The sequence below is a fragment of the Chlamydotis macqueenii genome, chromosome 13, assembly GCF_036417535.1.
Source record: "Chlamydotis macqueenii isolate bChlMac1 chromosome 13, bChlMac1.mat, whole genome shotgun sequence".
In the NCBI taxonomy this organism is placed as follows: Eukaryota; Metazoa; Chordata; class Aves; order Otidiformes; family Otididae; genus Chlamydotis; species Chlamydotis macqueenii.
The window spans coordinates 10178758-10193601 of record NC_141568.1 but is presented as its reverse complement, the minus strand read 5'-3'; the positions used below and the strand labels follow the sequence as shown (position 1 = coordinate 10193601).

The following is a 14844-nucleotide window of genomic DNA, read 5'->3' as shown; positions in this document are numbered from 1 at the left end:
GCACTCCGCAATTTCAAAGAAAGTTCTGCCCGCAAAGGAGTCCAATATTTTGCCTTAAGCTTGGGAGCTAGCACACTTTGGGTATTTTTTTCTTTCATGAGCTACAGAAATAAAATAGATGGACACAAGCAAGACAGGGTGCTCAGCCGCGCTGTGGCCCAATGGGTCTGAGCTGCTCGTTGCTCCTACCTGTCGTCACCCGCGCCACCCGCCCCGGGGAAGCCAGGTGAGGCCCCTGCGAGGTGGGGAGCAGAGGCGGCAGCAGGGACAGGCAGAGCTTCGCACACTGGGCACACCAGGAAGCTGATCTGCAAGTCTGCACTTGGAGCATCTTCAAAGTATTCTCTTTGTGAATAAATGCAAATCAGCCTCTAGGGATCACCTCTTTTTGGGCTGGTTCTTTGCCACCCTGAATTCCTCCCAGGTGTGGAACTGGGGCTGAGAAAGCCTTTTCCCACAAGAGTAACATCAGTTTACTCTTACACACCATGCAAGGCTGTTTCAACCCAACCCAAGCTACTCCTTCTCTTTTCCTAATAGGTCAGGAAGGGTTTTTGGTTTTGTTTTACAAGCACGTGGCCTGGCACTCCTGAGTCCTTCCACCCCATGGCACAAGGGCTCTCTGAAGCTCTAGGGCAACCTGAGATTTGGTGAGTGAACTGCGAGGTCTTTGCTCTGCCAGAAGCTACAGCAAGGCAGCCTTAAGCCTGTGTTCAAAGCTCCAAGTCTAAACCTGCTGTAGATTTGACTTTTTTTTCTCTCCCTGAATTGGGCAGTGACCTGCTTTGCAGGTGTTGCTTGTGCAGCTGCCAGGAAGCCCTGCACCACTCTCCAAGACTGGGCAACAGCTCCTGGTAAAGCTGCTCTCACCAACCTTGCACAGGAATGTGTCTCAAAACTAAAGAAACATGACTGGGAGATTCTCATTCCATGTCAAACAACATGGCAAGCTTTTTTCTAATTGTTTGTAAAACAGCATCTGAAACAACACTTGATGGCCGCCAAAATTTCAGGAAAAAAAAAACCCACAAAATTAAGTATCAATAAGCAGGACCTATTATTTTGCAGCAAAAAAAAAAAAAAAAAGGCAACCAAAAGGAAAAAAAGTGGTAACAGTACTGAGAGCCCTCAGCACTTCATTCACAGGACACAAAGCATCAGGGCACTCTCTGTAACCACCTGCAGACCAGAGGCAACAGGTGTCACACCCACATGACAGTGCATCACCCACATCCATACCTGCTCCTCTGCTCTCAACATCCTCTCTGGGGTTAGGTCTTGATACCTTTAAGCTAATTCTATTCTGGGCAGAAGACAGTAAGGAAAGAAAAAGCAAATGATGCAGAAATCCACTTCTGGACACAATCTCTACTCCACCCTACTGGAACCACGTGCATGGAAAGTCAAGTTCAGTCTCTGGATCTTGTCTCTTCACACTGACACTTCAGTGTCCTGAGACAGTGGGATCCCAGCTCCTGCAATGAGCTTTTGATTCACATGCATCTTCCATAAACCCATCTCCTGCGTATCTTGGGAACTCAGTGCCATAGCTGGCTTTGTACAAGCTGAAAGAGGTCAGAAGGACTTCACAGAGCATTATAGCCCTCTTTCACACCAGTAACTCCACCTGCTCTTTGTTATTTACATCATAATTTGCAGGAAATTGCTGTCTATCTGTCAAGATACCAAGTTTCCGGGCAAACCGCATATTGCTTTTACAGCCAAAGCACAAAGCAGCCATATACCCAACAGTTCCATATGTCCTGGGAGGCACAGAGGGAGCTGGACAGGCTAGGCAGAGAAACATGGCAAGGGTAAAACACAGATGTGAATTCACTTATTCCCTCATCTCTGTGGTGTAATAAAAACAACTAAAGATGACTCCAAGCTGTCAGAAACAAGTCAACATGCCTTTGTGACCTAAACAGGACAGTTAGGAATGAGGGAGTTCTGAATTTATCAGACCATTTTCTAAATTTTGTGAATTTATCAGTTCCACTTTCTAAATTAAAATTTAATGAATTAATACCTTGTATGGCTTTTATTTTGAGATGTCTTAAGTTTGGTGTTTTTGTAGGTTTGGGGGTTTTTTTTGGTTGTTGTTTGGGTTTTTTTTAGTTAAGCCACTAAGGTCTGCACCTGAGCCACAAGGATTTTTCACCAGAGCAAGTGCATCACTTGCTGTCAACCACTGCCACTTGACAGGGCTGCACCCCAGCAGCTCAGCCCTGCTCTGGCCGGGAACAGGTACAACAAGCCAACACACTTTCTAAGAAGACCAGCTACTGGCCTACACTTTAGAAAATTACATGCTTATTTCTCAAGTCAGCTCAAATCTGGACTCTAACACACTTGATTGTTGTGTAGCTCTGTTTTCTACTGAGTGTTTAGATCTGGGAAGCATGGCTTTGATTAAAAATGGGCAACCTACCAACTGCAGAGAATTTTCACATAACTGCTTGGCAAAAAAGAGAGCTGCAGCAGTTATTAGCCATTCATCAAAACTTCTGCCTTGTCCCCTGAGGAATTACCTGTTTCCCCCATCTACACCTGAGATTTGGGATGCTCTAGGTTAAGAGCGTGGCAACTGCCACAACACAAAGAAACATGAAGAGATCCAACAGTTTACTAATTATAGCTCTTTCCACTGTCTGGTATAAACAGTTGTTTTGTCTCGGTTTACATTGGGCTCCAATAGCTTTTGCTTCTACCTTTTTAAAAAACAAACAAACAAAAACAAAAAACAAACCACACAAAAAAAGTCAACATTCTTTTTGAACTAACTTAGTTATGGAGAGGTAGGAACAAGAGTGACAGGTGGGAGAGTTCAGAGACCATGGGCCTAATCCTGCTGCATTTCACGGTGATGACAAGAAGGGGCGGGGCAGGGCAGCAGCCAGCAGCACACGGCCGGGTTAGCACACTTTTCTGAGCAGAGCAAACCAAGGATAAGTAGCAAAGTCTATTCACTGTTCCCTTGCTCAGAACCATTCTCCAGTGATTATTTTTCAATCACTCAACATCTGCATCAAACAAATGAATTCAGTAGGAATTTCACACCAGGAACCAGAACACAAACTCAAGATCCTACTCTAACACTACCAAAGGTAATATTCGTGAGGCTTGGAAAACAGAATCAAGTCACAGCAGCAAAAACCTCAGTTGACTCAATTCAGTCAGGCCAGCACTTGATTTACTACAGTAAAAACCAATCACCCTTCTACTCACCTTGCTAGAAATCCTGTTCTAACAAAGGTTTCCAATCAACTACGCCCTGCATACGTGCTGCAGTTTTGCACATGCAAATCACACCCACAAAAGTGAACCTCAAATTACTCACATTTCAATTTGTGACATCCACAAACACTTGCCTGGCCCTGTGTTTCAAGTCCAATAACACACCACACTGACCCAAACAGGGACCTGCGTTCAGGACTGGCCTTGCCTGATGCCCCCCAAAACCCCACAGGCTGGGAGCCAGCACAGAGGTAACGTTGAAGGAGATTGAGAAAGTGCAGCAGAATCACCCAACTTCCAGCCCAGGAGCTTTACTCATGGGATCCCAGTTCCCTGCAGTGCATACACTTGGGAATGAGCTTGCAGCACAGGAGAACGGTTTATGGAACCGCCAGAACAAAAGGGTATTTCCCATGCCTGGGAGAGGCCACAGGGTCTCCACGGACCACAGGAAATATGATCCAAGGGAGCTGGAGCATCTAAATATGCACAACTGTCAAACTGCATTTAGGAATGGCTTTTCATTTCTCTTAACTTTGAAATTTTCTAGTTTTTTCAAATGGCCACATTAAAAGGGAGAAAACATCTTGTTTTCACTTTCCTAAAGTTCTCCAGTGTCAAAGTGAAACAGTTCACCAATTAAACAAATGTTTGTATGGCCAGGAAAACATCTGAGAGTCCCGAGTGGTTCTTCCATAATAGCTGTCTACTTTTCAGAAAAGCTATAACCATGTTCTGAACTGAAATGAGTCTTGTTCAGCCAAATTCTTAAAGAGCAACGGTATATAGCTGAACATGACCTTTTGTAACCTATTAAACGCCTCTTCATTGTCCATTTGATCCACTCTCTAGCTATTTCATGACAATACATGGTATTAATACTCTTTATGTCTGCACACTGCCTTCCTTGCACTTCTGATATTCACAAATACAAGCATTAACACTCACAGCAAGCTCAATGCATTTCAGTGCTGCTGCCTGCAATTAAAGACTTTGGAATTAACCATTGCACCCAAACCTAGCTTTAAATAGTTGTGTTGCTATTCCAACCCGATCACATCCCTCTAAGTCATTTAACTTCTCATCCCTGGCACTTAGAGGAAGTCAATTCTCTGTTGGGTACCTCAGCTCTAAAAAAAACTCATCATGATGGAAACTCTAAGCATGCCTGCAGCACGCAGCACCCATCAGCAGACCTCACACCAGCCCAACTCCGACGGGCAGCACCAACCAAAACAGCCCAATACACCCCTTCTTCCAAGTCACGCAGTAGCTGCCACTGTTGCCCCCTTCCCTCAGCAGAAGGGAGGGTCAAGGATCACATCTATGCTGGGAAAGACAACATCTGAGCTGCACTTGTCAGTGCATGTGCACCACCATGACCCCAGCAACACAGAAGTTTAAACCCAACCACCTACAGGTTTTCGTGCAAAATCTGTTGAGAGGAACTTTTCCAGTACCTCAAATTTGCAAATAGGTGTCACTAGCAATAAATCTTCACCCCTAGTTGAGCCCCTGTGGAAGCCCTTACGTATTTCTATGCACAGTAGTTCTTAGCTTAGCACTAAACAAGTGTTTGTGCTCTGTGATACTGGGTTTTTTTCCTTAATGAGTCATAGGCCTTTTCTTAAAAGTTTGCTGGAACACATAAATGTGACATTAGAGATTTAGTAAAACTGCTCCAAAAGTAAGGAATGAAATTTCAGATGATGTGAAATACTCCAGCTGGAAGAGATACGACGTGCTTGGACATTTTCTAGTGCTCCTCTGACTCACAGCACAGTAACAAACAAGGCTATGCTGATAGGGAGTTGAAACAACACAGTGAGGTTAATGGAAAGAGATAACACACACCACACAGAAATATCTGCTCCAACGTAGAAAAGAAGAGACAAAATCTATTTCCAGAGATGGCATCCACACAGGCACAGTGAAAAAATCACATAAAAATCCAGCCAAACACTGACATTTATTGGTTGATCATTAGCACATCTGCTAATTTTGTTAAGAGCTGAAGGCTGGTCCTGCTCCCAAATAAGCCAACAGGAATCCTGCTGCCAGCCTCGGGAGCGGTCACACCCCTGGGAGCATCTCCAAGCAATGCCACATCACAGCCCCAGGTACCTCCATCCTGTCAGGACTTGAACTGTTCAGGCAGTTGAACACAGCCCTCCAAAACGAGCATTTTTAAGCTTGCAAGAAAGCTTACAGACATCAACCACATTCCTGCATTTCTTCCTTTTTGCTGTTTCAGTTTTGCTTTATATCATACATTCTCAGTCCTGTCAGACAGGAGGCACTTTGTCCAGGATGGGCATAAAAAAAAAATTTTAAAAATCAACCACCACATTATACTCTAAGAGACACCCAGTTTCTCCAGCCACAGAATAAGACATTATTCTGGACAGAACTAACGCAGATAGCAGAACTGCTCCACTTTGGCAGGCTGTGAGACAAAGCACAGACTTTGAGACACCACATGAGTGGCTGTATCTCCTCTGCCACCTGTGGGGCTGGGGAGCGGGGGAGCAGGGTCCCGCAGAATCCTAGATACAAATTCTCTTGCTTTGAGAAGGCTTTCTAAATATCCAATATCCACGTGGCTGTAACAGAGACATTTATATCCTCATTTATTAACCATGGATATTAAGGATTTCAGCCTAGACTGGTATCTTTGTGGCTGCCACCAAGATATCAGTGGGAGCACACAAATTTGTATCATTTACACAATTTAAATGTAAAAATTATACAACTTCAGGGTAATTTCCCACAAGCATCAAGTTCAATCACGTCATAATGACAGCTACTTTGACAGTTACCTGTTCCTTCACAACACTGTCACGTTTCTACTCTGCAACATACAGCAGCCACAGAATCCATTAAACTGTTTACTCACAATCCACATGCCACCATGTACGAATTTCCAGTGTGTGATTTAACATCAAACTGGGACATTTGTACACATAAACCTTTGTGGAGGATCAGGCACAGAGCAGCCAACTGCAAACAGCTGCCAACACAAGTTACACTGCTGAAGAACACTTCCCTTTTACTTTGAATCTTGCTCAGGATGTCTCCCTGATCCCCCTAAGAGGAAATACCTGACTGGAGTTTTCAGCGGAGAGTGGGCACAGGGGGAAGGGTGCGTTTAAAAGCCTGATGTTACTCCTAGGAATTTGAGAGCCTTTTATTTCAGGAATGCAATACAGACCTGGCTTGATGCTTGCGACAGAGCCCTAAAAAACAAGCAGATCCAATGAATTGCTTAGTGTTATGCAGCAGCCCTGTGGCTCTGCAATCACCAGGGGCACAGCATGCCCCAAACCAAACTCCAACACGGGCTCCACTCAGCCCTTGCAAACCAACATCCTTTCCACAAGGATACAGACTCTGAAACAAGCAAAAATAAATTTCCTTCTCCAGATGTACTTTGCATGTAAACAATCCCCTTAACTTCAGTCCCACAGAGCTGGGTAGCTCGTCCCTTCCCTCCCCCTTGGCACATTGCTGCATCACCCTGGGGCTCAAAACCCACCAGGTACAACATTCATAGGGGTATGCATGTGGATACATTTCCCAAATCATAAGGCAGCAGCAAAGGGGAACAATTAAATCAGGTGTTACTATACAACAGCAGTGTGTATGCCTATGCCAACTCTACTGTACATCCACACCCCTCTATCTGAAATCTCACCTGTGATAGCCATCATAGAACACATGGTGGTTCTTGGAAGTCACAACCCTCCTCTGGACACAGTGCTTTTATAACAATGCAGAGAGAACCCAAGAGTAAAAGCACAAACAACAAAACAAGCAAAAAAACATTTACCATCAAATAAGATCCCTATTCACAGTGAAATCTCCTGCAACTGAAGGTGAAAAAGCAGTTGTTCTCATTCATAACACACATTTCTGTGCAAGTTACAGCCACCTAAATTTCCATTTAATGTTACTTGTACACGTTACATGCATCTAGTACTTACATTCCACATCTCTTCCCTCCTGTTATTACATACGACATAGTTTATCACTTCCCAACTTCAGGGAGACCGACAAGCATGTGCATGGTTAGCAGGGACTGCAAGAAGCTACCCAGGACCACTCCCACAGCCTTCACAGGGTGTTTCATACCACAGACAAAAAAAAAAAAAAAAAAAGAAAAAGAAAGAAAACACACACACAAAAAAAAAACCACCCACTAAACACCACCACCACCACTTTTTCCAGCTCTCCTGACTTGTGTTATCAGGCTTATTTTTTGCATTCTCTACACCATCTTGAATTCTTCCTACATCCTCTCTCCCCACCTTCCTACTCCTTCCTCCCTTTGGATGACCCTCCAGGCTCTCGCCATCACTATTTACCATTATTTTCTCCACTCATTCAGCCCCTCATTCACTCTCTTCCCCTCTCCTCAACTCTCACACACCCTGCCACATGCAGCAGCACCACTCACTCCTCCCTTCATGCACACGCAGCCTGCACTGCCTGCTGTTTCAGTGCAGGATCAGTGACAGGAGGGCAGGCTCCTCGTAGCTGTGAGCCACCAGAAAGCTGCTAATTCACACACAGCATCTCCCACTGCAGCTCTTCTTGCCCCTTCCCCAGAGAACACACACATCCTTGTCTGACTTCATTTTTGAGGGCTTTCTTGTATTTCAGCTAAAAAAGCCTGACCATTCTAAATCAGTTCCAGAAACATATTTTCCAGCTGTAATTGAGAGATTAGCAAAACCAAACTCTGAAATACACGACTTGTTTGAACACTTCAGGAGACCACACTGTGTAAGTTTATTTCTATTTAGATGTTTGTCTATTAAAGGCTCAAATCTGGTGGGGAAAAAAGAAATCATTTTTCACAAGACAGCCTCACCTCAACTGCAAAAGCTGAAGGATCTCAGCTGTTCATCAAAGCTGAATGGCCCAGATAAAAAGAAATACAAAGTAATTCCCAGACAATAAATCTTCACTTATTTCCAAGACCAGTATGACGTACCAACCATTACCTCTATTCTGATGGAAACAGGAAAGATCTACTATTTCACAAAGAAAGCTTCAGGAAATCCTAAGACAGAAAACAACACTCCAGCAAATACCTCAAGTGTTCTGGTCACAAACTGCAAGCTCACCTAAATACCATTCAGATTTTCAAATTTCATATTTCAGCAATTCAGCTTCTAGGGACTTAGCACTGTTATCGGCCTTAATTTTGATCTCACTTGTATATACACACTTCCATCACATCCACCTGCACACACGAAAGACACGAACATACAACTCTGAACTCACAAGGACACCGTAGGGCCCAAAAGCCAATCCTGCATCTCCAGCAGGATTTCTCAACGCAAAGAAGGGGATTTGCATGGATGACTAAGTACATAAAAGACAGAAAGGGTCTGAATGGGTCTAGAGATCTATTTCTTCCCTTCACCTACCTATCAGGCCAAAGGCTTTTCAACAGGATGTTATCAGCAGCATTTCTTGGTGGTGCTCCAAAAACAGCATGCTAGTACTACTAAGTGGCCTTCTGGAAAGATCCAGGAGCTCTCAAAAGTCAAGTCTACTTGCTAGGGTAAGAAAGGGCTTTTGCTAGATAGGTGACTACAGTTATTAGCAGAATTCAGGCTTTGTGTCTCATTCTGAGACATCAACCAAACACTGCTTTGCTTGGCAAACCTCCTACACGATACTGAGAAAGGGGTGGCTTCCCTCAGGGTGGAGAAGGGACAAAGATGCCTCTGGAAGACAGGAAAGGTGACAGCTCTCTGTGACGGGACTGCTTGTTTCTCACTGAGAAGTACTGCACGTGGTACGAACTTGCTATATTCTGTACATCAGATGCGAGATACAACGGTGAGGTGGCAGCAAGTGGCAGGGAAGACACTTGATGTGCCGAGATGGGAAAAAGCACCTTCATAATGGGCGTTGCACAGGGGTGTCGAAGGATGGCAGCAAGATTGCGAGCTTCCTTGTCCCTCTCTAGCCTTTGCACAGGCAAGAAACAATTCGTGCTCCCCCCACCTCCCTAGTCTCACAGTGCCTTTCTTTTCCATCTCCTCTTTAGTTCAAGATGGTGAGACAATTAAGTCACTTCTTGCACTGGATCCCACCACTCTGACCAAGACAATCAGACAGCCCTTGCTGGGTGACAACCGCAGCACAGCAGGGGCTGCCGGGAGCATGCGATCGCTGCCTGTGCCCCTCCGTCGACTCTCCTTCCATTTCTGACAACTCACCAGCAGGGCCACAGGACATACAGACAGATCTTGTTCAAAAACAGCAGCCAAATCAGCATGAGTGTTCAACACAATGACGTTTCCCTGCTCGGTAGATGACAAGCTGTACGTTTACAGTCAGTCCCACAAGGACTGCTTGACTTAGATAGACATGCCAAAGTCCAATTTTTGCCTTAAATTGTCTTTTTCAACACTTAAGACATCAGACTGGAGAATTCTACAAAGTAAACAGAACTTCAGCCAGCATCTGAGCTGATGAATTTCCAACACCCACAAACGTCCTGATGACACCTCAGCATGCACATTCAATTTAAAACATCCCTGAAACACAACTTTGACAATTCACCTCATCACATACAAATGCTCAGCTGAGAACAGTTATTAAAGTGAGTGAAAGTACTTTTTTTTATTACTTCCCTTCTCAGCATCTGCCACTAAACTGAGCACGTCTACTAAACTGTCAGTACCTTAACAGGGGACAGACGGGGGGGTCTCAGAGGGCTGAGGATGAAGCAGTTTGGGCAGCAGTTGCACAGGAAGCAGCTACAAAGGAATGAAGTCTCACAGCTTTACCCAATCCAACAGCAGGCTGCTGCCAAAGGCATGGTCTCAGCTTCCCGGAGTCCTCTGTCTGCACCCTCTCCGTTGGGTCAGCTCCAGCCACCTCATCAACAGGGATGAATTGGAGCAGCTCACCAATCCAGTTCAAAACAACCCTCCCTCTCCCCTTCCTTCTCTGCAGGCTTCATTTTCTTTAAGATCAGTGAGCACATGTGGCTGCAACGTGCTGGTGGGAGCACTTGGAAGTGGCAGGGTGCTACCTCTCAGCTGTGCAACTGGGGGTAGGGCAGATGCAGAGCGCTCCTTGGGCAGCACTGTCATCCTCAGTCAGATTAAACCAACTGTGGAAGGGTGTTTTCCTCCTCTCTACAGATGCACTGGAGCTTGCTGGAAGAAATGGGAGGATGGAGAATGTGAGGCAGTAAAGCAGAGCTCCCAGCACAGAGCTGCTCAGAGCCATTCATACAGCACAGGCTGTCAGTGCCCTAGACCTGCCAGGCTGCACATCGCTTGGCTCCCTTGGAGCCCCTCCAGTGCTCAAACCCTGCACAAATCCTCCATCATGCATTTGTCTGCCCCAGACTACAGGTTCTGCCTGAAGCAGAGCAGTGAGCTGTGGGAGACCAGCCAGGGACTGCCAGCGCCAGCACCAGCACCTTTAAGGGAACATTCCAACTGACCCACAAGCAGATCGAAGGCAGAGTAGAGTTGTTCCTCCTCCAAACAGGGTAGTTAGTCACTTGACCTCAGTCTGAAAATAACAGTGCTCAATCTCTCAAACTTTTCTTTCGAGGGGGGCAAGGGGTACAGAACACAGCAAAATTACCAGTGTCCTCATATAAGCATTTACTCACTAGACAATTGAGCTCATCTAATTAAGAAGCATTAAACCATCCCCTCTGTTCCCTCTGCCTTATTAGACAATTGGCTCAGCACTTCTGGCATCACAGAATACCCCACAACTGCCTTCAGAGTGTGCCAGACATCAGCGCTAAGGGACTGAAGGCATAAAGACTTCAGCTGTACCATGTGCTAGCCGCTACACAAAATCAATGCATCTCTCCTTGTTTCCTTGCAGTAACACTGTTTAAGACTCTCCTCCTCATCCTAGTCTCACTCTCCTTCTCTCTGACCCATCAGCCTGTGGTCGCCCCTGCCAACCTTTCACATGCTTGCTCAGCCAAAGCTCAACGTTCACCTCCTTGGGTGATCTGAACCAGAAATGTAGAATCAAGCCCACCAGGATTTATCAAAACCTCAACAACTCACGGAAATCACTGTCTTTTTTAAAGTACCCCAGTTTTCTAGGTTTCATCTGCTTCCAGAGTGCAAGTCACCACAGTGCTTCTTTGTGCTGTGATGACAAATACCTGAGCAGCTGGTACGTACACTCTCTAGGCTTAAGGTGCAAGCTTACTGCTGATCCTACACAGGACACATCTGCTGAGGTTTAGGGCATGCTGCAACATGTTGTCACAGAGTAGACCTGCAAGTAGTGACACTCACAACAGGCAAATTCTTATTTATAAGAATTACTGTCCCTACCTGGAGTCACTCACCTGGTGAGGACTCCCACACCAGGTGCCAGACCCTGCAACAGATGCAGCAGATGGCTATTAGGTTTCTCATCAGTCCCAGAAGGGATGCTGGGAGGCAGTAAGCACCGCGTTTAGCTTTGTCTGGACACAAGAGTTTGTAGAAGTTATGCCACTGCAGTTCACAGAAAGGTTTTCCGCACAGGAGAGGGTACTGCTGGCTTAGGTAACCTCTGCCTGATCAGCCCAGGTCTACCTCAGTACAAGCATCTCACAGACGCTTGCACGGAACCCTGCAACTCCCCCCACCCACACAGAGCACACTAATGCTGTGCCCAAAGCAGTCAGAATCCTTGTGTTTAAACTGGTGACCAAGGAATGCACATCTCTGTTCTCAGCAATGCTCATGTTGATCAGAAATCACACACCCCCTGGGAGACTCTCCCCGGTGCCCAGGCAGCACACAAAGGCACAGAGGTAACTGTCTCCTCAAATGCCACGGATGGGGCTGGCTCATCGACAGCCCCTCACCTTCCTAGGCCTCTTTCTCTCTCCTGTGCCAGGAGCTCCTACATGAGAGCCCTCACACTTCGTTCAAGCAGGGGACAAACCGCTCCTGAGGGCTGCCCATGTGCAGCTGTTGCCCAGCTCACCTGCAGTCCCCAGTGCAGGAGAAACAGGGCAGTATTGGCACACTCCAGGATCATCTTTCAAAGGCATTTTGGCCCTTTCCACACAGCACAAATTAAAAAAGACAGGGGAGCTTAATCCTAACTTGCATGACGACAAGATGTGTTACTTCAAGAAGTTACTTTTGTCCTGTAAACCAGCAACAGAGGTTCAGAGGATGACAGAGATGATTTAGCCTCAGCAAGGACAGAATGCTCTCCTCTCCCGCAAACTCCCCTCCCGTCCCAGGGACGACACTGACCCCCCACCAGCCCTGCACGCTGAGCAGACCCTGCAAGGCCTCGTGGGGCAGAAACAACACCAGAGCTCCCACAGGTAGTCTGAACTAGCACAGATTTCATTGAACGAGGCACTAAAAATTGCTTCATCAGCCACGATCGTCATCCGTAAGTTACCACAGACGGCCCGAGAGCACGATCACAAACACCACAGCCTCAGGGATGCTAGAGGTTATCGGTGAAGCTTCAGCAGCCCAAGAAGGGTGGCAAAGGAGGCTCACTGTAAGCCCCAACAGCACAGCTTTTGTGTAACGCCTCAAACAAGTCTCCCACCCGCACGTGGAAAGGGAAGCATCACACATCCCGGCAAAGGGTGTAAGGAATAGACGGGACAGAGACCAAACAGCACAAAGCACTTCTAACACCAGTCAGACAGACAGCACTTGTGGTGAAACGGGACTTCAGCAGGTACCTGGTCCAGAGCAGCCCTGCCACAAGCTTGCCTTCTCCACAGCCGAACCCACCCAGCCCCGGGGCAAACCTCACTCGCCCCCTCCGGTCCCGCGGCTCACTCACCGAAGTACTCCTTCTTCATGTGCATCTCCAGCTCCTTCTCCAGCTCCAGCGTCAGCGCCTCCAGCCGCCTCTCCGCCTGGCTGGGGCCGCTCTCCCGGCACGGCGTCACCTGGTAGGGCAGCTTGAATTTGGGGGCCGAAGCGGAGCCTTTGGTCGGGCTGTAGGCATAGGGGGCCGCCGCCTCGGGGGGCGCGGCGGCCGGGTGCTGCTGGTCGTGCCGCGGCGGAGACTGGGCATGGATCTTGTGGTAGACGTCCCCCAGCTCGGGCAGGGCGCCGTCCTCCTGCAGGCCGGGCCCCAGCAGGGAGGAGCGGGGCGAGGGCAGCTGCAGCTCGGGGTAGGCGCTCATGGAGCCGCGGGAGCTCCGCGAGCTCTGGCTGGAGATGCTGGAGCGCGGGCTGACCACGGCGGCGCCCCCCGCGCCACGGCCCTCGGGCCCGCAGAGGCTGGAGCGGGGGCTGGCCAGGGCAAGCCCGGCGCCGCCCGCCCCCTCCGGCTCGGCGCTGCCCGGCGGGCCGTACCTGGAGTCCGAGTAGCTGGAGCGGGGGCTGGTGGTGCAGGAGTACTGGCTGGCGGTGCTGGAGCGGGGGCTGGCGTGGCGCTGGTCATAGCCCATGCTGATGCCGCTGGTGCGGTTGCTGCTGGGCTTGCTGCCGCCGCCGTCGTAGCTGGTGAGACTGGCGCGGGGGCTGGAGTGCTTGCTGGTGTCGCTGGCCGTGCTGGCGTAGCTGGAGCGGGGGCTGAGGGCGGCGCCGTCGTACTGCACCAGGCTGGCGCGGGGGCTGCCGTACTTGTCCTGGCCGGGCACCACCAGGCTGGAGCGGGGGCTGGAGAACTTCTCGTAGGGCAGCGCGGCCGCGCCGCCCAGGCTGGAGCGCGGGCTGGAGAACTTGCCGTGCTCGGCCACGGGGCCCGGCGAGGAGGCGGCCAGGCTGGCCCGCGGGCTGGCGGCGCCGTACTTGCCGTCCGGGCCGCCGGCCGCCCGCCCGCCGCCCTTAGCCACGTAGCCGCCCTCGTAGGTGCTGCCCGCGGCGTAGCGGTAGCCCTCGGCCGAGTAGCGCTTGCCCTTGTCGGCGAAGCCGCTGTAGCAGGGCAGCGCCACCTCGGAGCGGGTGCACAGCCCCTCCTCGCAGCACGGCGGCCCCGCAGCCGGCGGCGGCGGCTCGGCGGTGGCGCGGCCGTTGGCGGCGCGGAGCGGGGCGGCCGGCGCGCCGGGCGGGTAGGCTTTGCCGCAGGGGGCGGCGGCGGGGAAGGCTTCGGCGGGCGGCGGCGGCGCGGCGGTACCGTTCATCTTCCGGCCCCGCTGCTCCGCCGTCATGTGGGCGGCAATGACCCGCTTGGTCTCCTCCAGGTCGGGGTGCAGCGCCAGGTCCCGGCGGCCGCCCCGGCCGTAGGGACCCTCCGGGCAGGGCTCGTAGAGGGACAGATCCTCCATGAACTTGGTGGCCTTCAGTGCCATGTCCTTCTCGTACTTCTCCATGCTCGGCCGGAGCCCGGCGGGGGAGGGACGGCGAACTCTCTGCGAAGGCACAGCCCGGAGCAGAGAAAGAAAAGGAAGGAGGAAAAAAAAAAAAAAAAAAGCAAAAAAAAAAAAAAAACCCTTAACACCAAAATATACCCTAGTAGAAAAACCCTTCTCGCGGTCTTGGCGGGGCAGCGGCGGGACGCGGCTCCCTCTCCGGAGGGCGGCACGGCGGCAGGCAGGCGAGGCGGCCGTCACCTCGGCGGCATCCCCGCGCCGCAGCGCTCGGCTCGGTGCGGCCAGGCTGCCCGGCGGAGCGCGGCGAGCGG

General features: G+C 49.6%; 1 protein-coding gene across 1 annotated transcript in view; it reads right to left on the bottom strand.

Moving 5' to 3' along the window:
* Positions 1 to 14844, bottom strand: part of WTIP (WT1 interacting protein) — an 81744-nt gene extending 66900 nt beyond the window's left edge. The window contains exon 1 of the mRNA XM_086758024.1: positions 13054 to 14844. Within this exon, the coding sequence (XP_086614150.1) occupies positions 13054 to 14533 (1480 nt within the window). The 5' untranslated portion in view covers positions 14534 to 14844. The remainder of the gene's footprint in view (positions 1 to 13053) is intronic.